The following is a 27,110-nucleotide window of genomic DNA, read 5'->3' as shown; positions in this document are numbered from 1 at the left end:
CAGATGTGACTGGTGGCTTTGGGATGCTAGCTGCAGCTGTGCTTTCTGTACCTTTGCGGCCTTTGAGTGAGACACTAGCTAAAATTACCACCGCCTAAGGAAAAACGTCAGCATTTGGTGCCACTGTTTTGTACTTGTAACCATGGAAACAGGGCCAAAATTTTATTATTTTATGTGACCGAACAATTCCCTCCTCATTTTGTCATCTTGCTCCCTGGTGAGCCATACTCACCATGGCTGCAGTTGGAGAGCTGTGCTGTGCAGAGGCACTCCAAAGCTGAAGCGTCAGTAAGCATGTCTTATTTAAACTCCTATGGGAATAAGGGAAGAGAGTTATAAAACTGATACTTCAGTTTCCATTGTGACTGTAAATACAATGATACATTTGTCTGTTTTATCAGTAGCTTCTGCCATTGCAGCTTTGAGAGGTCCCCACTCTGGCACATCTGACCCTGATGAAGAGAGAGAAGCTGACTAGAGAGGGCATATTCAAGATCCTGCAAGTCAGGGATGCATCAGACTATCAAGAGGGCCAGGGAGGGGTTTGTAAATATTGGAGGCAGCCTGGAAAGAAGTCCCAGCAGGAAAAGGAGAGGGACATGAACCAGGACATAATGGGGCTTCTGAGGCAGCAAACAAGTGCTGCAGATCCGTATTGATCAAGAGGTCATAGAATATCAGGTTTGGAAGGGACCTCAGAGGTCATCTAGTCCAACCCCCTGCTCAAAGCAGGACCGATCCCCAATTAAATCATCCCAGCCAGGGCTTTGTCAAGCCTGACCTTAAAAACTTCTAAGGAAGGAGATTCCACCACCTCCCGAGGTAACGCATTCCAGTGTTTCACCACCTTCCTAGTGAAAGTTTTTCCTAATATCAAACCTAAATCTCCCCCACTGCAACTTGAGACCATTACTCCTTGTCCTGTCATCTGCTACCACTGAGAATAGTCTAGAATCATCCTCTTTGGAACCACCTTTCAGGTTGTTGAAAGCAGCTATCAAATCTCCCCTCATTCTTCTCTTCTGTAGACTAAACAATCCCAGTTCCCTCAGGTCCAGTAGTCACATGCTTGCCTTTCTTTGCAGTCAGTGGAGAACTCCATTGCAGCAGCTTTCTATACCCTCCAACATTCCACAGAGCCTCTTGGGCTGCATCCCTACCACCCCTTACTGGGGGACAGTAAGGAAACTTTCAAAATCACACATGCTGACCTGAGAGCCATGACTGGTGTATGTTTTTCAGAAATGGACTGAAATGGACATGAATGTTTTCTGCTGTTCTAATTTTAAAATGCTGTTCTGTTAATTTATTGTATTTGCATTGTATGGCTTTTAATTACACATTGTGTTTTGCACTGTTTTTGGTATGTAACTTTTATTTTTTGGAAATAGTCCTCTTTCTGACTTAACACATACTACCAAATCCCGAGCACTACTCAAAGCACATATTACTTGTAGTGGAACAGGACCACAGAACTCGTTGGTTCAGTTAGAAACAAAGTTAAAATTGTAAATGTACAATAAGCACTGCATAACTGATGTATTCATTAAGTTGGTATGATTTTCATAAATGTACACCAAGTGTTACACAATTCCTTGCAGCCCCCGAAACTTCAAGGCTGCATTCATCACCATCCAGCTCAGCACATTACTTTAGTTGACTTTTAAAGTGCTCTTCCAAGGCCTCTCTCAGCTGCATAGTTCTGCGTTGAGCTATTCTGATAGCCCTTGTTTCTGGCTGTTCAGTCAGCAGACAGCTGCTCCGCCTCTGCTGTCCCATTCTCCTTTGTCACGGAGTTATGATGCAGAACATAGAAGGGAGCCATAACCAATGGGATATTTTTCTTGCTGAGATCCAGTCTTGTCACTAAACACCGCCAGCATTCCTTCAGTCTGTTGAAAACATATTCAGCTGTCATTCTGCTCTTGCTGAGCTGGTAGTTGACTCTTCCTTAAAGCTGTCAAGGTAGCCAGGGTATGGCTTTATTTATTTAGCGTGTGCATAGTCATCTAGCCAAGCGATGGCATCTTCAGTGGTCTGATGCAGTTCTTCTAGGCCACTGCTGAACCTCGTTAGCAGGCATTCATTGACAATGTGTGTCATCGTCTGCGTTGTGCTGCAGTTGCACAAAGGGCTGTCACGAAGCATTACTTCATGCATTACCAGCATTACTGGTTGGCTGCACAGAGACCTTGCCTGGTCTGGAACCTGTTCAACAGGGACAATTGGCAGGTCAAAACCAGGCAGGCAAATTGTGGGGTCAATGACAAGGGATTGGTTGGGGATTATAACAGATATCCATTCCTCCGAGTGTTTCTGCCCTAACATCCTGGCGTGGCAGATGAGACAATAATAGGTGACGTGATGGCAAACGTGCAGCTAGTGCTTTTAAAAAGGTCATTGTGCAGTGGCAGGCTTGAGTTGGCGTGTACTTTCTCCAGTAACGTGCCAGTGGCAACCTGTCTTCCGAAATGAGGAAGAGCAATATTGCTCAGAACTGGAAGCCATGGGAATGGAGTCGCACGCAGGGTGCCAGAGATGATACGCATGGTGGCATGTAACTGCATATCCACCAGTTTGGTGTGTGACGATCGACTCCAAACTGGTAGGTAGTACTCCGCCACTGAATGCGAGGTGGCAAGAGCTGATGTCCACAAAGTTGGAGCACGAGCACCCTATGACGAATCTGCCAGTTTGCTAAGATTGTTGCACATCTTGACTTCAGCTCTTGTGTTCTTCAGGTGGGCATGGTAGCTCTGTGTGCCGTCTAAGGTCACACCTGGGTAGACTGCTTCTACTTCATGCTTCACCTTCTGACCATTCACATATGGCTTAATGAGCCAGAGGTGTAGGTTGAGTCCCCCGGCTCGCTATTGACATTTCAGCATTGCATGTGGTAAGTTTGCTAGTTGGAGGGAAAAAATGAAGCTTCCTGTACAGTCCTGTGTCCTTAAAGATGCAAGTGTCACTCTTTGCCTGACCAGCCGATGTTTGTCAGTGAAGCATCCCCTGTGACCCACCAACCCTTGCATAACCATAGAAAAGTAGGTCCTTTCTGTTGATGTACTCTGCATGGTAGGACATGGGTGCCATCAATTGCCTCAACGCACTCTGGGATCCCCATAGCCACAAATCCATTTTGCGTCCTGCACGTTGCCTAGAGTCAGTTCTGCATAGCAGGATACAATTAATGTCCCTGTATACATCTATGACCGCAGCCCCCACTGTTGATATTTCAACTCCAGAATCATTTCCCACTGACCAGTAGCAATCTGTTGCTGCAAGTTTCTCTAGTGTGATCGCCACTTGCTTCTTAGCTGTCAATGTAGCTGACGTTCTGGTGTGCCTGCCCTGGAGGGCTGTCTTGAGCTCAGCACACAGATCCAGAAATTGTGACCTTTTGCATGTGAAAGTTATGCAGGTACTGCTCATCCCAAACCTGTGTTATGATGCAATCTTGCCAGTCTGTTAGTTTCTTGGGCCCAGAAGCAGTGCTATACCAGCTGCAGCTTCTTTGTGCAAACTGCCAACAACCTTGAATTGCTTTTTGCTGTGCACCTTAACGGTCTGTCCTTAAAGAAATTGTCATGTTCCCCCATTGTTGCAGTACTTCCTGCAACTCTGCAAATATCAAATGATTGTTTGCAGTGTTCAACAATAGCGCAGAGCTGTGTGGGCTCCATGCTTCCGTAAGAAACGGCAGACAGCAACAAGTGCCATGTGGATTTGTGGGATTTTAAAAACAGGCATGAAAATTATGGTATGTGCATGGTATTATGTGATGGGGAAAGTTGCATAATGGGTACTTGACTCCTTGCTCCCAGCTTTTTTGCACGACTTGTGTGTGCAAAACAGATTGCCTTTTGGGGAATTTTCACATTGTGCTGGAGGGTTGGATGTGGCCCTCTGGGATACCGACCCATTGTTAAGGCTACATTTTTGGCACAGGTATTTTTTTTTAAGTCATGGACAGGACATGGGCATAAACAATAAGTCAAGAATTTGCTGAAGCCCAAGCCCCGCTGGCTGGGGCTGAATTACTAGAATTTTCAAAAAGTCAGATCTCATAAAATCACGGAATCCATGACCTCTGACAGATTAGTAGCCTTACTCATAGCACACAGAACCTTGTGTGGACACAAGCACTCCTGATGAGTAAGTGCAGCACCAAAGTGAGAACCATGTATGTGCATATGCATGGGTAATATACTAACCATGGCAACTTGTGTTGATCGAAGCTTATGGTCTAGATATAGCCTAGTAAAATATACACCATGGTCTCTTATAGGACAAAGAGGAAAAATCCAAAAGGGGGGAAAAAGTAATGAGAGCTGTAGAAAGTTCAGTAAAAGTTTTCAAAAATTGACAATAAGTTGCATTCTGCTAGCCAGCAAGCAATAACTGTTTTTAGTCCCTTGGAAGGTGTGTGTGTGTGTGTGTGTGTGTGTGTAAAGGTATAAACACCTCTTGGATTTTCTCATAAGGGATTTAAAGTGCATGTAGAACAAGCGTGGGCAAACTTTTTGGCCTGAGGGCCACGTCGGGGAATAGAAATTGTATGGTGGGCTATGAATGCTCACAAAATTGGGGTTGGGGTGCAGGCTCTGGGGTGGGGATGAGTAGTTTGGGGTGCAGGAGGGTTGGGAGCAAGGGGTTCAGAGGGCAGGAGGGGCATCAGGGTTGGGGCATGGGGAGAGGCTCAGGGTGTAAGCTCAGAGCTGCACTTACCTCAAGCGGCTCCCGGAAGCAGTGGAATGTCCATTGTCCAGTTCCTACGTGGAGGCGAGGCCAGGTGGCTCTGCTCACTGCCCCATCTGCAGGCACCAACTCTGGACCCCGGCCGGAGTGGGGCCGAGCCACGTGGTGCCGCCCCTGGCCAGAGCGCCAGAATGGGGCCGAGCCGCTGGTGTGGCTCCCGTCCCAGCTGGAGCAGGGCCAAGCTGCTGGTGCGGCTCGCAGGCCAGCTTAAAATGTCTTGTGTGCCTGATCCGGCCCATGGGCCGTAGTTTGCCCACCTCTGATGTAGAACACATGGGATTCCTGTGTAAAGTGTACTACGCTTACTGTTGCCATTCTCCTCTGCTAGTTGCCTCTACTGGGTAAAGAATAATCTTGTTGAAGAACAAGGTTCTGCTTGCCTTTGATATGTAGCACAATACTAATAACTGACTGAACAAAAAGGCAGTAGATGAATTTCTTGTAGACTCCTTGGTATGCAAAGTTTACCTGTGGGATTAGGTTCTGTGTTATTGTCCTCTTGACACAAAGTAAAAGAAGAATCTGCTATATTAATGTAATACTCTTGTAAAAAAAAAAATGTTGAAAGTTTCAAAGTTAGCTCTTTAGAGATGTGTTGCAGAGACAGAATCCACTCTTTTTTTAAATAGTATTGTCTTTTGTATTGTCTGAGCTTTTAACTTCAAGTTATAAAATGGTGGTGTTGCATAATTCTATTGGAGATCCTGTGAGGCATGCTGAATTTGGAAAAATATACAAGGTGTAAGTCATTTATTTATGAAAATCCTGGAAAAATGATCTCAAAACATTGAGAGCATGTCCTGCTTTGTTCTTCAAATTATCTTGTTAATGAAATGGTACTTGTATGAAGGCAGATCCGTACTGCAATGTGCAGGGGCTGGGAGAGATGTTCTGGTATCTTAGTAATTGTTATTGGGTTAGTATGGGAAACCATACTGGTTCAGATCTATCAAAGCATGGAGGAATTGGCCTGTGTTGCTCAGTTTAACCTCTGCCAGTGTATGTAAATGCCCATCTCCCAGATGGGGAAAGTTTGTTTTGTTTTATGTTGCTTGCATTTGGGTTATGTTAGTTCATTCACTTACGGTCTGTCTTCTGCTCTCTTACAGTCACTCTGTCCCACATCACACAGCTGGTTCTCAGTCACAACAAGCTCACAAGTAAGTACACTTCTTGGTGGCTAACACTATTTTCTAGAAGCCTCATTGCTACCACTTGAACAACATTCAAAAGTTGCCATTGGTGGTGTTCCATTTTATTTATTTAGCATCAATTAGGCTATGCTGTTTAGAGATGGTAGCAAGGCCCTTGTCCTAAATAGATCATTTAAATAGTTGCATTACAGGAAATGGATGGGAAATGTAATTTAGCAGTGATGTTCAGCAGGTCTCCTTAGTTTTTGTATTTTTGTTTTTCATTCTCCATTTGTGAGGATAAGATCCTTAACTGTGATCTTATTTCCAACCCATCCATTTAAAATTTTTTCCGCTTCTGCCCTGTCTGTAAGCTTCCTACATCTCCAGAAGTCTTTTTTAAAGTATATTTGCTTTGTTTGATTAAATGTGAAATACTACAGTGACCATGCATGTGCAGTGTTAAATGTTTAACTTCTGTTGATTTTGTATGGGTTTTAAAAGAAGAAATGAACTAAAGTCTAATTTTGTCAATGTATAAAGACCTGCCGTGTTGCAAACTTTTGAGGGAAGGGACTGCATCTTTGTGTCTGTACAGCACCTAGCACAATCTGGCCTCAATCCTTTGGATGTTTCAGTCAAATAGTAAATCAGGACTGCAGTAGGGGTCAAATGACATAGAAAATCATGATAGTAACTTAGCCTTCTTAAACATGCATTTTCCTGTCATGGGTGGGGAATGCCAGACTATTTCAGGGGTCATTGTAGGGTAGAGGAAAGCGTTGTGTGTAGAAGAAAAGCTGTGGGACCCCAGACTCACGCCACCCTCACGCTCAACAAATGTTCTGCCTTATCTGTAATTAAAATTAGGTGGCTGCTTGGAAGTCACTCTACTTCCATACTGTTGTGACCCCAATGTAATTTGCTCTGGGAGCAGCTCACATGTACAGGAGTGCAGGTTCAGATGTCATCATGCCAGTCCAGTCAAGTTTTCTTTACTCCTTTTGGTACTCAGCTGGGCCTTTGAAGGCACTATTGTGCATCTCTCCTGCTCCCAGGTATGTGCATTCCATGGAGTGTGGAGATGAGGAATTCAAAGCTACTATGTGATGGAGGAAGGTGGAGTCCATGCAAATATGGTGGACGGGAAAACACAATTACCAGGGAAGGAGGACAAGAGAAACAGGATGGGAGGGGGGAAAAGGGGTAGATGGTTACTGTGTTCACACTTGGATGGGGGATGAAGTGGTGTGTTAGTCCATTGCAAGGAGGTGCTCTAGCATAGTGGTTCTCAATCAGGGGTACGCATAGTCTTCCAGGGGGTACATCAACTCATCTAGATATCTGCCTATTTTTACAACAGGCTGTATAAAAAGTACTAGCAAAGTCAGTACAAACTAAAATTTTGTACAGACAAAATGAGAAAGTAAGCAATTTTTCAGTAATAGTGCGCTGTGACACTCCTGTCTGATTTTGTAAGCAAGTAGTTTTTAAGTGAGGTGAAACTTGGGGTACAGAAGACAGATCAGACTCCTGAAAGGGGTACAGTAGTCTGGAAAGGTTGAGAGCCACTGCTCTAGCAAAAAGAGGCTGGAAATCACTGTCACAAATCCTTTAAATTGTCTAGCTCATTGAATTTCAGGAAAGTCTAAATTCTTCCAAATCTCGTAAGAGTTATGTTTTTAATACCTAGGACTTGCCTAAAGGAAAGTTCTTTTTCAGATGAAAAGGGGATTATGAGGGCTGTGAGGATGATGTAATCAGTTGTTATCCTAGCATGTAGAGGATAAATATATTTTGAATGAGAGTACAGTTATATTTTATTTTTTTAAGATGTGGCATTAAGGGGTGTAAAGGAATATGGGTGCCAATAGGCAAGTGTATAGTTGCTATAAATTTTTAGTGGGCCATTTTCCTTGTAGCTAGTATATTAGGAGAATACGGGAACTTGAGTCCTGGTCGTATCGTCTCCTCCATATCTGCCTGCTGCTTTTGTCCCTCTTCTCACCTATCCCACCTGGATCCCAAGGAGATCTCAATATTCTTATATAACCTTGACCAGAGATTTCATGCCCACTGACATGTGAAGACGACAAAGGACCTTTCCTCAGATCCCTGTTTCAAGAAAGGCATAGTGCCTCACAGTGGAATTTTGCCCTTTATGCCATAGATAGCTGATGAGTAAGGCTGTGAGTTTGTCACAGAGGTCATGGAAGTCAGATTCCATGACTTTCTGTGACTTTTGCAGCGACCGGTACACCTGGCTCAGGGGCAACTCAGGCATCACCAGGTACACCAGCTGCTGCTGGGGCAGTCTCAGCCCCCCGCAGCGCGCAAACCCCCTCCCCCACATCCAGCAGCAGGGTTTGGGTGTGGAAGGGGGCACCAGATGGGGTGAGGCCACCTCTGGGTGGTGCTTCCCTGGGGGCCTCCCTGGAAGTGGTAACATCCCCCTTGCTCAGCTGCTAGGCGGTGGCATGGCCAGGCAGGTCTGTGGGCTGCCTCCGCCCAGAGCGCTGGCTTCGCAGCTCCCATTGACCAGAAGATACCAATAAAATGGGGTAAAAAGAGTAGATTCTACAAACTCTGACTTTTAAATCAAAGGGTTGTATGAATATTAAGGGGTGAGTGTCCATTCTTCCATTTAAGGGATGCTGTTGACCTGTCGGTCCCTAAAATGTTTCTTATAGGAAGGTAAAGGCCAGGAATCTTCCCCAGTGGGGTATAACTAATATTCTCCAATGTTGGAAGTTACCGCTCTTTTTTTAAAAAAGAAAAATAAATGTTGAGTTGAAATAGTGTCTCTCCCTTTAAAAAAGGCCAAATTTCAAAGTCATATTTTTGTATCTGACACTCTTGACCTAATCCTTTAAGCGATATAATTAATTGTCTTAGTAGATTGTTCTTAAAGTGACTTGGGAAAACAGTGGCAATGACACTTGATAAGTTTCACTAAGGTCATATTAGCATCTTTTACTAGTTTTCTGTCATATAAATGAATGTGCTTGCTTCTGTTTTTCTACTGCCTGTAGTAAATATGTCCGTTTGATAGAGTAAATACATATAAAAAGTAAGTGGATGTGAGTATCCTTCTGCAACCAGTATCTTATTTTGCCAGTCAACACTACTAAAATTTAAGCAAAGCTTTTGAAGGTAGATAACGCCATTAAATCCCGTTATGCTGATTACACTGCTCTGAATATTTTTACTCCCAGCATGTTGCCCTTTTGCAGTTAACTTCTTAGTGTGCCATTCATATTGCTATTAAGTTTGCACTTACCTTCCTATAAATCATTCTTTATCAAAGGTACGCAAATCTGCATTCCATTGATTGAATAGCGTTGGTTGGTTGAATCATTTAGGGTTTGTCTGCATGGCCAGTTAATGTGTAATAAGCCAGGGTGTGAATGCACAGCGCACTAGCGTGCTGTGCACTAACTGCGTGGATCCTGTTACTGCACGCTAAAAGCTCAAATAACCAGTGAGGTCTACGCAGCCATTGAGTACATGGCAGGCTAGTGTGCTGTTCATTCACTCCCTGGGTTGCCATGCACTAACTGGCCGTGTAGACGTTCCTCAGTAAGTGCACACAGATTTGGGACAATTGCCATTCCAGTTTCAACTTGCTCTGCCACAAACTTTAGTAGAAGGGGAGAAAAAGGAGGCATCTGTCCCTCCTCTGACTGTGTATCTGTTGGGCCAAATGCCTTTCAGGTGTAACTCATGCCTTCGTTGGTGTTACACTAACGATTCATTTAGCTAACTGTTATAACATCTGAAAACACTGATGTAAAACGGATCTTGTTTCTACTGTATTGTCCTTTTTTGTTTCTAGCCATAAACCTTGTCCCTTACTGTACAATATTCACTGTAATTAGGTCTCTAGTCCACTAACCCTATACAATTTGACTTATCCAGACTTCTGCTTGAAGCTGTTCTAAAGCCGTCTGTAAATGTTGGTTGATAGGTGAAATTGAGAAGCAGGTTTAACATGGGCATGACTCTAGATATAGGTTTCAAGGGAAATAACCTAAGCTACTTAGCCCTGGTCTACACTATGAGTTTAGGTCGAATTTAGCAGAGTTAGATCAATTTAACCCTGCACCTGTCCACACGACAGTCATTTTCGTTGACTTAAAAGGCTCTTAAAAATCAATTTCTGTACTACTCCCCAAGGGGATTAGCACTAAAATTGACATCGCCGGGTCGAATTTGGGGTAGTATAGATGCAATTTGATGGTATTTCACTCCGGGAGCTATCCCAGAGTGCTCCATTGTGACTGCTCTGGACAGTACTTTCAACTCAGATGCAGTTGCCGGGTACACAGGAAAAGCACTGGGAATTTTTGAATTTTATTTCCTGTTTGACCAGCGTGGCGTGATGATGCAGAGCTCACCAGCAGAGGTGACCATGCAGTCCCAGAATAGCAAAAGAGCTCCAGGGTGGACTGAACGGGTGGTACTGGATCTGATCGCTGTATGGGGAGACTAATCCATGCTATCAGAACTCTGTTCCAAAAGATAAAATGCCAAAATATTTGAAAAAATCTCCAAGCGCATGAAGGACAGAGGCTATAACAGGGACCCGCAGCAGTGCTGCATGAAAATTAAGGCGCTCAGGCAAGGTTACCAAATGGGCAAACGGCCACTCCGGGTCAGAACCCAAGGCATGCCACTTCTATGGTAAGCTGCATGCAATTCTAGGTGGTGCCCCTACCACTACCCCACCCCGTACATGGACTCCTGCAAGGGGGGAGTCTCACGAAACAGGGATAAGGATTTTGGGGATGAGGAGGAAGAGGAGGATGAAACCGTACTCCCCGACAGCCAGGAACTGTTTATCACCCTGGAGCCAATACCCTCCCAAGGCGGGCTTCTGGACCTTGAAGACAGAGAAAGTACTGGTGAGTGTACTTTTTAAAATATAATGCATGGTTTAAAAGCAAGCGTGTTTAATGATTGATTTGCCCTGAAGACTTGGGATACTACTGGAAAAGTCTGTTCATCTGTCTGGGGATGGAGCAGAAACCCTCCAGGGACATCTCAGTGAAGCTCTCCTGGATGTGCTCCCAAAGCCTTTGCAAAAGGTTTCTGGGGAGGGCAGCCTTATTCCGTCCTCCATGGTAGGACACTTTACCACGCCAGGCGAGTAGCATGTAGTTTGGAATCATTGCATAACAAAGCATGGTAGCGTATGGTCCCGGTGTTTGCTGGCATTCAAGCAATATCCATTCTTTATCTCTCTCTGTTTATCCTCAGAGTGATATCATTCAAGGTTACCTGGTTGAAATAAGGGAATTTTATTAAGGGGACTTTCAGAGGTGGCCGCTCCTACTGGGCTGCTTGCCTGTAGCTGAAAAGAAACCATCCCCACTTTTAGCCATGCGGTGGGGGTGGGCCCATTCACACTGAGCTGTTCACATTCGGCTGGCAGGGATTTTCCCTAATACTAGTCACATGGTGGGAGGAGGGGTGAAGTGATCATCTCAGAGAATTGGGTGGGGGTGGTTTAGTTGGGTTTGTGCTGCATGTTAGCCTGAAAACCGCAGCCCCTTCTTTTAAATGACCAACCCAGTAGGTGCTTGGTATAGGAAAGGAGGGCACTGCTGTTTGAAACTATTCACTGTGAAAGAGTCTACCCATTGTTCTCTCTCTAAAATGTCTTTTTGAATACTACTCTTTTTTCCTCCTGCAGCTGCAGATGGTTCAACGCTTCCCCTATCATCTCCATCCCAGAGGCTAGCGCAGATAAGAAGGCAAAAAAACGCACTCGCGATGAAATGTTTTCTGAGCTCATGCAGTCCTCCTGCACTGAAAGAGCTCAGCAGAATACATGGAGGCAGACAATTGCAGAGTCCAGGAAAGCAGAAAATGAACGCAAGGAGAGGTGGTGGTAGTAAGATGATAGGTGGCGTCAGCGTGATGAGAGGAGGCAATACTGAGGCTACTGGGGGGGGAATCAAACTGATATGCTCCAGCATATGGTTGAGCTGCAGGAAAGGCAGCATGAGCAGACTGCTGCTGTGTAACCGCCTGTCCTCCTTCCCATGTTCCATAGCCTCCTCACCCAGACACCCAAGAATGTGGGGGTGCCCTGCAGGCACCCCACCACTCCACCCCAGAGGACTGCCTAAGCAACAGAAGGCTGGCATTCAATAAGTTTTGAAGTGCAGTGTGGCCTTGTCCTTCCCTTCTCCCTCACTCCTCCTGGGTTACCTTGACCATTATCCCCCTATTTGTGTGATGAATTAATAAAGAATGCGTGAATTTGAAACAACAATGACTTTATTGCCTCTGCAAGTGGTGGTCGAAGGGGGTAGGCTTACAGGGAAGTTGAGTGAACTAAGGGGGTGGGTTTTCATCAAGGAGAAGCAAACAGAACTGTCACACAGTCTGACCAGTCATGAAACTGGTTTTCAAAGCTTCTGTGATGCGCAGCATGCCCTGCTGCGCTCTTCTAGCCACCCTGATGTCTGGCTGCATGTAATCAGCAGCCAGGCGATTTGCCTCAACCTCCCATCTCGCCATAAGTCTCCCACTTACTCTCACAGATATTGTGGAGCGCACAGCAAGCAGTAATAACGGTGGGATTATTGGTTTCGCTGAGGTCTAAGTGAGTCAGTAAACTGCGCCAGCGCGCTTTTAAACATCCAAATGCACATTCTACCACCATTCTACACTTGCTCAGCCTGTAGTTGAACTGCTCCAGACTACTGTCCAGGCTGCCTGTGTATGGCTTCATGAGCCATGGCATTAAGGGGTAGGCTGGGTCCCCAAGGATAACTACAGGCATTTCAACATCACCAACAGTTATCTTCTGGTCTGGGAATAAAGTCCCTTCCTGCAGCTTTTGAAACAGACCAGCGTTCCTGAAGATGTGAGCGTCATGTACCTTTCCCGGCCATCCCACGTTGATGTTGGTGAAACGTCCCTTGTGATCCATCAGTGCTTGCAGCACCATTGAAAAGTACCCCTTGCACTTTATGTCCTGGCTGCCCTGGTGGTCCAGTCCCAAGATAGGGATATGCGTTCTGTCTATTGCCCCACCACAGTTAGGGAATCCCATTGCAGCAAAACCATCCACTATGACCTGCACATTTCTCAGTCACTGCCCTTGATAGCAGCAGCTCAGTGATTGCATTGGCTACTTGGATCACAGCAGCCCTCACAGTAGTTTTGCCCACTCCAAATTGAATCCTGACTGACTGGTAGCTGTCTGGCATTGCAAGCTTCCAGAGGGCTATTGCCACTCGCTTGTGAACTGGGAGGGCTGCTCTCCTCTTGGTATTCTTGCGCTTCAGGGCAGGGGAAAGCAAGTCACAAAGTTCCATGAAAGTGCCCTTACACATGCAGAAGTTTCACAACCACTGGGAATCATCCCAAACCCATAACACTATACGGTCCCACCAGTCTGCTTGTTTCCCAGGCCCAGAATCACCATTCCGCTACGTGAGCCTGCCCCATTGCCACCAGGATGTCCAAATTGCCAGGGCCTATACTTTGAGAGAAGTCTGTGTCCATGTCCTCATCAGTCTCGTCACCGTGCTGCCGTCTCCTCACCAGGTTTTGCAGGTTCTAGTTCTGCACGTACTACAGGATAATGCACGAGGTATTTACAACGCTTATAACTGCCACGGTGATCTGAGCAGGTTCCATGCTTGCTGTGGTATGGTGTCTGCAGGAGAGCAGCGTTGCAGCAGAAGTAGTGGATGACTATGGTTAGCAGGCCTACTGCACAGTCTGCTGCCAGCAGCACCAGGACACAACAGCTGGTGAGCTGAGCGAGCTGCACGCTTGCCATGGTATGGCATTTGTAGGAGAGCAGGAAAGCAGAGTTGAAGCAGGAGCCCATGACAGCCAACATGGAAAAATTCGCTATCGAGATAAGCAGGAGAGCAGAGTTGCAGCGGAAGTGGTGGTATGATGACGGTTAGCAGTTCTACTGCACCGTCTGCTGAAAGCAGTATGGTCCTCGCATGGAAAAAAGGCGCAAAACGGTTGTCGGCTGTTCCTTTCACGGAGGGCAGGGCAACTGATATGTACCCAAAACCACTTGTGACAATATTTTTGCCCCATCAAGCTTTGGGAGCTTAACCCAGAATTCCAATTGGTGGCAGAGACTGTGGGAACTGGGGAATAGCTACCCACAGTGCACTGCTCCATGGGTGGATGCTAGCCATGGTACTGTGGACGCATTCCACCGACTTAATGCGCTTAGTGGGGCACACACAATCGACTGTATAAAATCGCTTCCCAAAAAATCGACTTCTGTAAATTCGACTTAATTTCATAGTGCAGACATACCCTTAATTAAATGTGTTTTTCCATCTAGTAATCCTGTAAATGAAGAGTCAAAACTTGGGTAACTCTGTAAAGATCACAAGTGTCGTCGTAGTATCTCTAAAACCTACTTGGAAGAGACCAGTGTTAGCAGCAGTTCAGTCAGTGCTCTCCCACCTAAATTGATCGTGTAGGGCGGATGTACCACATGCGTGCTCCATGCTTGCAATGCAGTCTGCCCCATTAAGTGCCCAGCAGCCTAGAACAGCCTGAAGCTTCTGTAGGGCAGTGGAGGTTGGTTCCAAAGGAAAGCTTGAATATTTGCCTCTAGGAGTTTCTGATCAAAGCAGGATTATAGTTGAAGAGATTGGAAATTTAACCTAAATTCACACCTCCACAGCAGCTCTGAGACAGCACGGTCGTGACCTGTGGAAGAATGAATGAAATTTGGGATATCCAGGAGGTAAACTGGATGGAGAGAGGAAATATTGTGAGCTGCTTTGGGCTTATAGACTTTTAAATGCTAGGCTTCAGGAGGAAATGGGAAAAGGAGTAGTCATCAGAGGTGATTTACAGGGAGGACGCGGGGTTAGGTAGCTCTAATTTATTTTATTTGGGTTACTAGTTACCTTATTTTTGAGGGAAGAGCTTCAAAAGACGGGGGCCTAAAACAGCTGCATCACGGTAGACTGGCAAATGGGGTACCTTTTCTGGGCCTCAACTGTAGTCAGTGGGTCAGATACAAAGATGTATTGTGGCCCCTTTATGCCATTGGACATCATAAAGGGGCTTTTAATCTAGGTGGAACCTAGCACCTGCAGAATACTTCTGGCATAAAGACAGGTTTCAGAGTAACAGCCGTGTTAGTCTGTATTCGCAAAAAGAAAAGGAGTACTTGTGGCACCTTAGAGACTAACCAATTTATTAGAGCATGAGCTTTCGTGAGCTACAGCTCACTTCATCGGATGCATACTGTGGAAACTGCAGCAGATTTTATATATATAGTGTGTGTGTGTGTGTGTGTGTGTGTATATATATATATATATAAGTCTGCTGCAGTTTCCACGGTATGCATCCGATGAAGTGAGCTGTAGCTCACGAAAGCTCATGCTCAAATAAATTGGTTAGTCTCTAAGGTGCCACAAGTACTCCTTTTCTTCTGGCATAAAGGTGTTCTTTGAGTGGCACAGAGCTGGCAGAATGGCTCTGTGCCATCTCCTTTTATAGCCCCTGTGTTGGTTGTATGTCAGAAAGGTGAGGGCATGGTTAGTGCCCGGTGCTCTGTTTTGCAGTGGAGAATAACCAGGTTCTGGGGACTATTGCTACCAAGTGTAAGGGAGTGCAGCCCTGGAGCTCCAGTGTTTGGAGGGAGAGGGTCAATCAGAATCTGGTCATTGATAAAGGAGAACTGTGGACTATACTACTGGTTTTCAAACTGTGGGTCACAACCCAGTATTGGGTCGTGGAATACAAGGCAGTGGGTCGCGTCCGTTCTTGTCAGCACTGCCAACGGGCCCCGTTAAAAGTCCCATTGGAGGTGCTGTCCGGCTAAGGCAGGCTAGTCCCTACCAGTTCTGACACTGTGCTGCACCCCAGAAGTAGCCAACAGTAGGTCTGGCTCCTAGGTTTGGGGGGGCAGTGGGGCTCCGTGCACTGCCCCTGCCCCTAATACCAGCTCTACTCCTGGCCAATGTGCACTGCGGGGGGCAGTGCCTGTGGGCGAGAGCTGTGCAGAGCCACTTGCATACCTCCGCCTAGGAGCCAGACATGCTGCCGGCCGCTTCTGGGGCGCAGTGTAGTCTGCAGTGCTAAGAAAACATGCCTTAGCACCCTCACTGTGCCACTGACCGGGAGCCGCCCCAGCCCTGAGCCCCCCAGAACCCCTTCCTGCACCCCAAGCCCCCATCCCTGATCCTACCCCAGAGCCTGCACCCTTAGCCCCCTCCTGCACCCCAACCTCCTGCCCCAACACTGAGCTCCAGCCCAGAGCCCTGACCCCCTCCTGTGCCCCAGCCCAGAGTGCCCTCCCACACTCTGAACCCCCCATTCCTGGCTCCACCCTACAGCCTGCACCCCAACCCTTTGCCTCATCCAGAGCCCCCTCCCACACCCTGAACCCCTCATTTCTGGCCCCACCCCACAGCCCTCATGCCTGCACCCAACCCTCTGCCCCAGCCCCTCCCACAGCCCAAATCCCTCATCCCCAGCTCCGTTGGGTCGCGGGCATCAACAATTTTCTTCAACTGGGTCGCCAGGAAAAAAGTTTGAAAACCACTGGACTATATAGAATTCTTTATTAATTGTTAACATTCCTGTTTCTTAAGGCATAAGTGATTTTAATTAATCAAAAGCACTTCATCAGTGCAGTTGGAGGGAAAGTATGGTCAAAGGTTTCCAGAACCCTGTAATCGTTAATTAGCCCCAAACCTCAAAGTTCCATAATTGGGGAAAAATCCACGTTTAAAACAGGTTTGAGTGTTAAGTGTCTTCTCAGTTAGTAGTAATGAAGTTAAACAGGTGAAGTGGACAGTATCTCTTCAATACATGCAAGCTGTCTTTCATGGTATTGAACATATGTTTTTCACATGAGGAAGATCTTCTATTTTAGGGATATAGGGTAAGTCACAGTTAAGTTACCTGCACGCTAACAGATGTATTAGTTATCAGCTTATTATAAGTAGCTATTTTGTGTCAAATTTTGGACCCAATCTACTTGAAGTTTCTGCCTTTCTTCTAGAGCCTGTTTAAAGGTAAATCCAGTTGATACCTCAATAATACTGCAACTGTCCCAGTTTGCTTTTCTATTTTGTGCTATTTCTGTTTTCTTCTGGAATCTCTGAATCTTTCTTCCCTTTAAATAGAAGTGCTGCTTTTAATAGTTGTCTTATTTGCCATTAGAGGTCACTGTTGAGATACCTATTTCTTCAGTTCTCTCTTGAAAGAGAAGCAAACTGTGTGGGCAGTAGGAATTTGTTACAGAATATTTGCCTGTGGACCCTCAGACAAATGGACATGCTGATTGCTTGGAAATCTTAGACATAATCTGTAGACCACAGCTTGAAAACCACTGCTGTAGATGAGTGACGGCCTCACCTCATCCCCTGGTGACCTCACCTTGGTTTCCCAAATAAAATCCACAAAGGATTTTTCTAGTCCAATCACAACAGCCCTCCTTGGGGTCTGTGTTATTCACTTTAAGTTCAAAACTAAACCCACAGGTCTTCCCTCCAGTCTTGAGCTGGGTACAGTGCAAACTTCCCTCCTCTGGACAGAGTCCTTCCTGCCTTAGCAGGCTGCTCCCTGCCCTTCCTAGTTTGAGTAATTCCCCTGTTCTCATGGTCTTCCTTTCAGGAGCCTCTTTGCAGCCCTGCAGTTTCATTACACACTCCTAAGCTCCTCCCCCCACCCCCCCATTGCAGCCACCTTCTGGTCTTTATAGGAAACTTCTTGTTTCCCCTCATGTGGGGCTCATGATGTAATCAGGATTGGCTTGGCCCTGGGTGCTCTAGCCCAGAGGGCAAGCCACCCTGTTGCAATTAACCTGTTGCATCATGACCTGCTCCTGCACTTGAGTCTTCAGTGACTAGTCATCTGAAACTTCTCTGTTGCCTTCTTTCCTTTTTATCTGCTCTCCGACTCTCTTGCTGAGTCCCTCCACTACGGTCTTTCTGCGTTTGTCTTATAATCCCCTCCTCTTCCCTTGTCACCATTGAAAAGTCTTCTGTCTTGTATGCTGTCTGTAATCCCTTCACCTGTCTCCTTGATTCCTCCTGAATACTAAGATCCCTTAATCACTTTCACTTTCTTCCTAGTCTTCCTTCAATTTCTCTCTCACCTCTGGTTCCTTCCTTTCATAGTACAAGCAAGCTCTCTGGCCTCGATACTAGGAAAGCCATCCCTTGACCCCACTTGCCTTTCCTGCTGCTGCCCACTTCTGAACTAATAAAATGTGCCATTCACAACTACTTTCTTGAGATGCACTCAAATTTAATCTTGGCTCCCTTCTGCCTGCTCCACTCCTTTGAGACTGCTCTTGTCAAGGTCTCTCTTGTTCCTGTTGTGTTTGACGCGATCGTTCCTGCCTTCTCAGTATTTTGTTGTGCTAGTCTTCCGTGACATTCTTCTCCCCAAGCTTAACCTCTGTGGACATTTCTTTGGTGTCTTTCAGTGGATCTTTCAATGAAGTTTCCCTGGTGACAATTTCCTGTCCTTGCCTAATGGTACTAAGGGTTGGCTCCATTGCTGCTACACTGATGGCAAAAATTGAGGCCAATTCTAAAAGTGGGCAAGGACTTTGCCAGCATGTACCTAGCACTGTGGGACATCTGTCCAGTTTGGTCCTTTGGGGTGGCACCACAATATAATTTATAAACATTGGCGAATACAGTTGTATTTGTGACACAAGGCTCCAACAAAGGAACTGTGTTTTTATTAATGCAGTGTGCAGTGGGACGCTTTGTGGGGGTAGTGACTAAATGCATATGGTAAACTTTAAGTGTGTGATGTCTGTTTTCTTGAAAATTGCAGGTTAAATACCATATTGGCTTTTGTGTTCATTGCACTAGAAGAAAAACTTGACCTTGTGATGTGGTACAGATGGTAGAACTTTCACTTTTATTTATTTATTTTGACATGAAGCAGGAGCTTGTAGAAAGAAACAGATGAATGGCACACATGTGAAAGAGTATTGGGTTCCAAGGATATGAAATTACCCAAGTTTTTACGTGTATAAATTAGACACAAAATACGTCAGTAAATTTTCATGCACATGGTATGGAACCTAAGCTGATTCTACATCACTGGGAAAGAGGTATATGATGATATTTCCTATATATTTACTATTATACTTTGACTTTTCAGAAAAATTTAGTTTGATATTCTTGTTGCAGGTGCCGTTTCTAAAAATTAAAACTTCAGACACATTAGTTCAATCCTTCTTTTTTTGTAAGTCAGTATAAAATCTAAATATTTTCCTGATTCTGTATTCAAGTACACCTAAAGATGAATGTGTGTAGTTTCACAGGCAGCTATTTAGAATCGGCGTATAGTATGATAAATACATTTACAATAAACAAAACTATTTCTCTCCATCTCCATGTGTATGTCCAGGTTATAGAAAAAGTAAACTATTGAAAATCCTAATATTGTCAAGTACAGACTACTTTGAGTTTCCCACTTCAAAATCAGTGGGAGTTCTGTATGAGTAAAGTGTTCTAGGATTGAGCCTTTTAAAATTCATTTCATGTAAATAATTGTAGAGGTACGTGAGAATCCCACTCACAACTTGTTTAAAAAAAAATATTAACTATGGGCTGGATCGGTGCCTTGACTTTTCTACAAAAGGAGGAGCTGAATTGCAGAGATGGCGTATGTGTGGAGAAATATACCGACTTGTGCTATTTTCTCCCTTCACTCTTCATTGACTATGGTTACCCCTTTGAGAGCACACTGCAATAGTGAGGCTCTGTGAGGGTGGATAACAGGAAAGGCCATATCAGATTAGTTCCATTGATCCATTTTGTCTGTATTGTGTCTCCAACGATGTCCTTTCTCAGTACTGGAAGTTCAGGATACCCTATAAAGTATAATTACACAATAACCTGTGTCTTCCTAATCACAGGTAGTGAGTGAGTGGTTGTAGGAGGATCACTCTCCATAGCATGGTTTCCCATGCCCATGTAGAATATCTGCCTAATGTAGTGAAAAGCCTTCTCCACCCCCTAAACAGGGGTGGTGTCAGCAGTATGCTGGGAGCCACTGGCAGTATGTCTTATGAAAAACTGTACTGCCATGGAGGTAAGAAGAACTAGTTTGAGGCACAGGCCATACTAGGAGAGCCTGTGATATGTGGGGTTGGAAGCTTAATTCCCTTTGTGTGTGGGTGCTGAGGGGACATTCTGGCTCTGTTCTGTAACCATGGCAAACTATGTCAAATTGTGCTAAATGGAAAAGGTGTGAGCTGTTCCTTTTACAGTCTACAGGTAAACCAAACTGTAGTGCAAAACGAGTACAACAGATTCTTCACAAAGGTTATAGCCCTGATCATAAGTAATGGAAAATTACAAGAAATGTATGCAGAAAAACAAACTAAATATTATGAACCATGTATTCTGGTGTCTCATAGTTTTGCTTTCTTCATATTCCAAGGTTCAAAATTCTACAGTAACCAAATGCTGCCTGAAAGCATAACAAATATGTAGCTTCCTTTTTAGATGTGGATGTAGTAGCTGAAATGCAAATGACCTTGACTTGCGAGGAATGACCTTCGCCATTTACTCGGGCCCTGGCACTCCTGAGTCTCTATTTATTCCCTCTTCTATGGACTATTTGTCATGCCTTGTGCTAAAGGTTTTGTATATGGCATATAAAAAATTAAAATATGGGGGAAATATGCTAAATAAGTAGTGGCATGAAACATTGGAATTCAGTGTAAATGTATTTATAACAAGGAGGGTTGATTTATAGCTTTTTTTTTTTCAAGACCATTTGTCAGTTTACTGTGCAGTCACATGAAACATTGTCTCCTAAAAGGTCATGTTTAAACTATTTTTGAGATCTAACAGGTATCAGTTAAACAATATGTAGTTTGGTAGTACTAGTGGTTAGTGATGTGAGCTAAATTAGTTGCTTCTGGTGGAGTCTTAATAAATCCCAATTTAACAGGATTCCATGATTCCTTAAATAAGATGACTCCTGTGGGACCTTCCCCACACACTCTAGTCCCATCCCATGCTACTGAAATGTAAAGGCATGGTGCTGATTGGAATGAGAAGACTTTTGTGTGTGTGGTACATTTGTAATGTAGGTTTCCTTGTTGCGTATAAGTAAGCTGGTAAATCGCTTCAGTTGAAATGAGTAATTTTCACAAAACATCTAATGCATTTTCAAGCACAAAGGTGGAAATATTTCTACCCTGCACTATAGAAGCAGTTGGGGAATAGAGCAGAAACACCTTTATTTCTCCAGTAACTTAAATGTTATTTTTCAGAATAACTTAGAAGAGAATAAAACAGCAATTCTCCCCCCCCCCCCCAAAAGTTGTATAATCTTGTCAACAAAAACACACAGCTGCCACAACCACTTGCTGTTAGGCAATGTACTTTTCACACTAATTTCTTTTTGCAGTGTCCCTAGTACACAGCTATTCTCTTAAAACTCTAACAACTTTTTAAGCATTCTTCTGAGAGCCCAGTATGTTTTTGTCCTTTCTTCTGCCCTTCACTAGATGGCACGTTATCCCCATGCTCTTACATGCCTTTCCTATGTTCTCAGCACTTCTCGGACCCCAGCTGCTAAATTAAAACTTATTGATATATTGCTTTTTTTAGCACAGTAGCACATCATTGAACTATAGGATAATTTAGAAAATATGTTCCTAAAAGCATTCTGGAAACTGCAGTGTTTCTGTGGAAAATTGTATAAACAGTTCAGATGGTTTCTGTAAAGAGCTGAAGATTAGGGAATCAGGAAGTATCTTGTTTTAATTTGTTCAATACAATTAATCCTTTTTGGGGGGTATAAATTACATAGTGGAATCTGCATTTGTATTGTATGTTAGTTGGCAAACTTCTTGGGACAGGGACTTTCTTCCTCTTCTGTAATGCACCAAGCATGTCAGTGCTCAATGAATATTTTAAGAATAAAACTGCGTTCTCCCTTTGCTAATTCCCCTCTCATTTCTGTGAAGTAGATTTTCTCTCTCAGTAACTGAGAAGTAACCTTGTTCAATGAAGCAAACAAAATTCCAGCTCTTCAAATGCTGTTATACAGGGTGCACAGAATTAATTTTCAGTTGTTTAGAACTTGAGATCTCAAAGTGGTGAACTCTTCAGGACCGATGCTGTGAATCTTTACTTACATGAGTAGTTCCACTGAAGCTAAGGGACTGGCAATGGTTTTGCAGGATCAAGCCCCTTAATTGTGTGACCCATGAGTTTAATTACTGTAGAAGAGATGGGAATAAGTGGTTTCAAAAGTCTCCTATTGAGCTGTCTTTTAAATTGTATTTAGCAATGTATAAGTAAAGCAATTTAATGAGAAACTGATGTATAACCTTATAAATCTTAGTGCTATTTGTTGTCAGAAAAAATAATCCTCATAGCTCTTATGGAAAAATACTCTCAATCTTAAAAGGTTTGGAGTACTACTGAACTTCAAGTTCTTAAGTACCACATAATTAGTTAGTTTTTTGTTTGAGAACATGGATAATCAGTTAACTGAGTCACTATGAAAAAACTAATGACCCTTCTTTGCATGTAAAGATTCTAAAAACTATGAATGTGGCAGTGAAAAGACTAATCTTAGTTTTATATACTTAAAATTCTTAATTCACTTATGGCCTGATTCAAAGTTCTTTGAAGCCAATGGGAAGAATTTGAATCAGTTCCACATGTGCTGACACCTAAATAATCAGATTAGCCATGCACTGTTTTATGAATAGATGGATGTTTTATATAGTACTTTTTCATGCAGCAAAAGGGCAATATTTTGTACTTTAACCTGGGATAAATAAATTTTTATCAGGAATGCTTATCTTGTTCTTAGTTTACATAACGAGAAGGATTTTTCTTGTTGAGAGGCTTATATATTTACTAAATCCCTTCAACTGTACAGACTGCCTTAAAGATGGGTATTGATTTTAGTCTAAGCTCTCTCTGGAAAAAAATCCGTATTTTTAGTTTAACAAATGTAAGATGTTTTGACATGGGTATTGTAGTAAGAACAGCTTTCATCCTTAGTGAGTATAAAAAAGATTTGTTTGAAACTTCTGTAACTTGTATAAACATTAAAATATTTTATATGTGTAGAAGAATGAGACTTGTCAATGTGAGAACCTAATTAAAGCCCCAGTCTTGCAAACACTTGGTCAAGCTTAATTTTAAACATGTGAGGAAGTCCTCTGTAGTTGGTTTGGATTCCTCAAAAGTTTAAGTGAAGCACTTGAGTAAATGTCAACAGGAACAGATACATGATATACAGAGATCATATGGATTTTTTCACTCCCGTAAGTCAAGTGCTGCAGTACCGCCACGATCATCATATAAAACAATAGATATCCACTGAAGCGAGCCCACTATCAGAGTTGGGATTACTGAAAAATAAAGGCATCTGAGAATAGTGTTCACCTCAATCTCTGCACATGCTATCCAGACACATGTTCTCTTGTTCCCCATTTTTCTACTTCTCCATCTCTCCTGGGCAGTCCTTACCTGCTTGGGGCTCTGATCTCAGTGGCAGCTCCTGACTCCTCTCCTGTTAGTGGCTCTTGCAGCCACCACCTTAGCCTACAGTGGGACATCTTAAGTTGTAGTGATGCTAGCTCTTGATCTCTAAGACAGAGGTTTAATTTATTTCCCTTCAGTAGTAGTTTCCTAATAGAGGCACTTATACAGGTTCCTTCTGTGGTCTCTTCCTCATTGTATTTTGGAGGTTGAACACCTCCAGAAGCAGTTGGAAATGAGCAGCTAGTCCCATGTGACAGGCGATCTCTGTGCAGGCCACCGTTTGAGAGCCGATAGGCTATATCATTTCATTAGAAGAGATTATGCAATGTCTGTGTGGAGAAGCCATATCGGAACCCCAGAAAAATCACTTTCCCAAATAAACTCATAAGTTTAGCAATAGTGTCTGCCAACCCCAAAAATGCATCTTAAATCTTGGAAGACTGACTGTTCTATGATACTAAAATACGCTGTGCTTGAAAACATGACAAAGCATGCTCCTATAAAGTTGTCATTGACTATATTGGGAACAGGAGCAAGCCCTTTGGGTCTTATTCTTCAAGTGGCCTTTGTTGAACTTCAAAGCCAACATTATTAGCTGGACAAAGTGTCTTTGAAGGTCTGTGCAACATCTTAAGTCTTGGCTAGAAGGAGGGATTTTAGCTCATGTTACAAAGAACCTCTTATGGCTTGCTTGTGTGGACAATTCCTTGTCCCACCATTCTGTTTTCAGAGGATGGTAATTTGTTGTTGTGCCCACGAATGTGTGTGGCCTTCACAGAAACGGTAAAATTCATAAAAGGTAGATTCCTCCTGTTCCAGAATGGTGGACTAGTCAGTACAATCTGACCAGCCACCTCTCTTCAGACTGCTATTGATCCATGGACCATAGCTTGTAAATCCCTGTTCTAAGCCACTTCTGCTCTCATGGAGTGAGGTCAGTTTGGGTACTGAGCAGTTAAAACCATGTGGCTACTTGCATGTCCGCCAAAGGGGATATGCCTTCATATTTATTTCTTGGGAGTCTTTGGGAGCAGTCGAAGCTGCGTAATGCTGGTCATTGCAGGAGAGTTTTCTCTCTCCAAATTAGGCTAGGCATGGGCTTAACCCCCAAAGTCTTTTGAGCTGTTGTGCCAGCTGCCATAGAAATAGCATGTCAGCTGAATCAGTTGGTAGGATACATTTCTTTTGTTCCCCATGTACTTATCCATACAAGCTTTCAGAATGGCATGTGAGGAAAGTAAAATGTTGGAAAATAAAAATGATCTCAATGTGAAATCAGTAGGCTGTAGATATCCTAATATCTCAGAAGCTCAGCTTATATCTACACTGCAATAAAAAAAAAACAACCCTGTGGCTGATCTGTGCAAGCTGAGTTGGGTAGGGACTGTAAAATTTCAGGGGAGACATTTGGACTTGTGTGGGCTTGGGATCTGTGACCCTTCCCCCTTGCAGGGTGCCAGAGCCCAGGCTTGAGCCTGAATATCTACACTGCAGTTTTATAACCCCACAGTCTGAGCCCCACAAGCCTGAGACAAGGCCAGCTGTGAGTTTGTGGTTTATTTTATTTTCTTTCTACTCTTTGGAATAAAGATTTTAACTGTGTTAAATTGTGAAATTCTTCAGCTGGTGCTCTTAAATGGTCTCAGTAAAATCATTGCTTCTAGATTTTAAGTCACTTGGGCAGAAGTTTTGCAAGGAAGAGATCCATTTGCCCCTTCAGAAATGGTACATACGTGCATCTGAATTGAGGGCTTCAGCAAACTACATGTCGTCTTGCTCAAGGATTAAATCCTAATGCTCTTTTCCAAAAGAGCATCAGCACCTTATTTCCTTGTGTGCTTGCTCTTTGGAGTCTGACAGGCCTCTGTGAGGGTGTCTATACCGTCCTTCAGTGGGATGTGTAGAGCTGCATAGGGGCTGCAAAGGGAGCTTTTCTTTAGAATTCCCTGTTCCCCTGAGGCTCCCTGTGGCCCTGCTGAGAGGTCTGGCTGGAGAGGTTGAGTGAGTTGGGAAGTTGGTGCTCCCTAGTGCCACTCCATAATGATAGACTGGCTTATATAGTGATTCATTAAATACATTTCATCTGATTGTGCTGTGAGCTATGTTGGTGGGTATTGTCTGTTTGTCCGTTATGCCATTTACAGGAGACTTTAAGAAATACTCTGCACACAATAATACAAATGGTCAGCAACAAACTTACTAACTCAGGAGGCTAAGATATATGCACGGTTAGTTCTCCTTCGAGTGATTGGACATTTCCATTCCACAATAGATGCGTGTGTGTCATGTGCAGTTCTTGGAGATTTTTCCCTCAGCAGCACCTGTCAGGGCAGTGTGAGCCTTGTGCTACTGCATGCAGGTATAAATGGCTGTGCTGTTCCTGATCCCTCTTCCCAGTTTTTCTACTGCCAGTGACGGTTGTTGGAGCTCTGATCTTTTTGTCGGCAAGTCTTTCCTCTTGTAGCGTGTATATAGTACCCGTAGAGTGTTGTGGACTGAGATGTAGGTGGTCTGGTGTAGTAGTCAGAGCAGGAATCCGGTCTTGTGGGCGGAGCAGGCATCCAGGTTTGGGAATGAAGCCCAGGGTCAGCATCACAGTGAACTGCCAGTTACCAGAGCCAAGGGTCAAGCCAGACTCAGAATCAGGAATCAAAGTTGAGGGTCAGAGCTGAGGTCAGATGCCAGAGCCAAGGGTCAAACCTGAGTCAGGGTCAGAAGTCGGAGGCCGGGGTTGTAGCCAGGACTGGTCACTGAGGATTGGAGGCGAGTCAAGGATCGAGCACTTAGCAGGAGGATCCTGGAAACAGGAGTGAAGGCAGAGGTGAGGCAGGAGCAGGAATCGGGAACAGGGTTGGGTTCAGGAAGCAGGCATAAGCAGGGTGCAATGCAGCCACAGCAGGAAACCAGCTTGTTGCTCGGACAAATTTCCTGTGCTGCTTCCTGGCTTAAATAGCATGTTGGACCAATTAGTGGAGCCAGGCAATCCTCCAGTCAGAGCTCCTGTGGGTGGTGCCTTGGCTAGGGCTATAGTCCTAATAGCTTCTCAGCCCACTGGGTGGAGACCAGGATGCGTCTGCTGTCTGGGGGTTCCAGGCCTCGGTTCAGGACATCCTATCAAGCTGGAGTTTAGTCTAGCAGTGTGTTTGTACATATGTAGATATAGGATTAAATTTAGGATAATTTTATAGATTAGGGGTCTCAGGTGGGTAGCAAGGATGGTACCAGACTAATGCCTTATTCTCCTGGCTTCAAGGCTTGTTGCTCACGTAACAAAATTATGCCAGTGAGTGACTCTTACTGCAGCTGCCTTAAGTATCCAGGAGAGGCACATATGAGTGGTAAATGCCACATTTGTAGAGGTTTCAAACCCAGATTGAAAAAGGACAGGGCTGCCAGACTCAAGTACCTGCTCATGGAGTCTGCGCTTTGCCTGTCATCAGAACCTTCCATCTAAGAATGGATATTGGCACATGTGAGTTGGTTTGGAGTGCTCCCACTGTTCTGACAGAATCCAGAGGCAGATTCTCATCACGGTACCTAAGAAGAGACAAGATAAGTCTCCCCAAGACACAGTACTGCAGCCTTTGAAAAATACCAAGCAGAGACCAGAGCGCTCAAAAAGAGGCAGACGCAGTCCGGAAACCAGGAAGGATTGCTGATTCCAGAACCCTGGAAGGTCTGACACCAATCCCTAAGTGATTGGTGCACCTTTAGA

At 44.3% G+C, this 27,110-nt stretch overlaps 1 protein-coding gene across 1 annotated transcript in view; it reads left to right on the top strand.

The window, feature by feature from the left end:
- RSU1 (Ras suppressor protein 1) overlaps positions 1 to 27,110 on the top strand; it is a 183,552-nt gene that overhangs the window by 22,006 nt on the left and 134,436 nt on the right. The window contains exon 3 of the mRNA XM_084621244.1: positions 5,868 to 5,918. Coding sequence (XP_084477370.1) covers positions 5,868 to 5,918 — 51 coding nt within the window. The remainder of the gene's footprint in view (positions 1 to 5,867; positions 5,919 to 27,110) is intronic.

This window comes from Lepidochelys olivacea, assembly GCF_965140295.1.
Source record: "Lepidochelys olivacea isolate rLepOli2 genome assembly, chromosome: 2".
In the NCBI taxonomy this organism is placed as follows: domain Eukaryota; kingdom Metazoa; phylum Chordata; order Testudines; family Cheloniidae; genus Lepidochelys; species Lepidochelys olivacea.
Note: the sequence above shows the minus strand (reverse complement) of the source record. Positions and strands in the feature narration are given on the sequence as shown.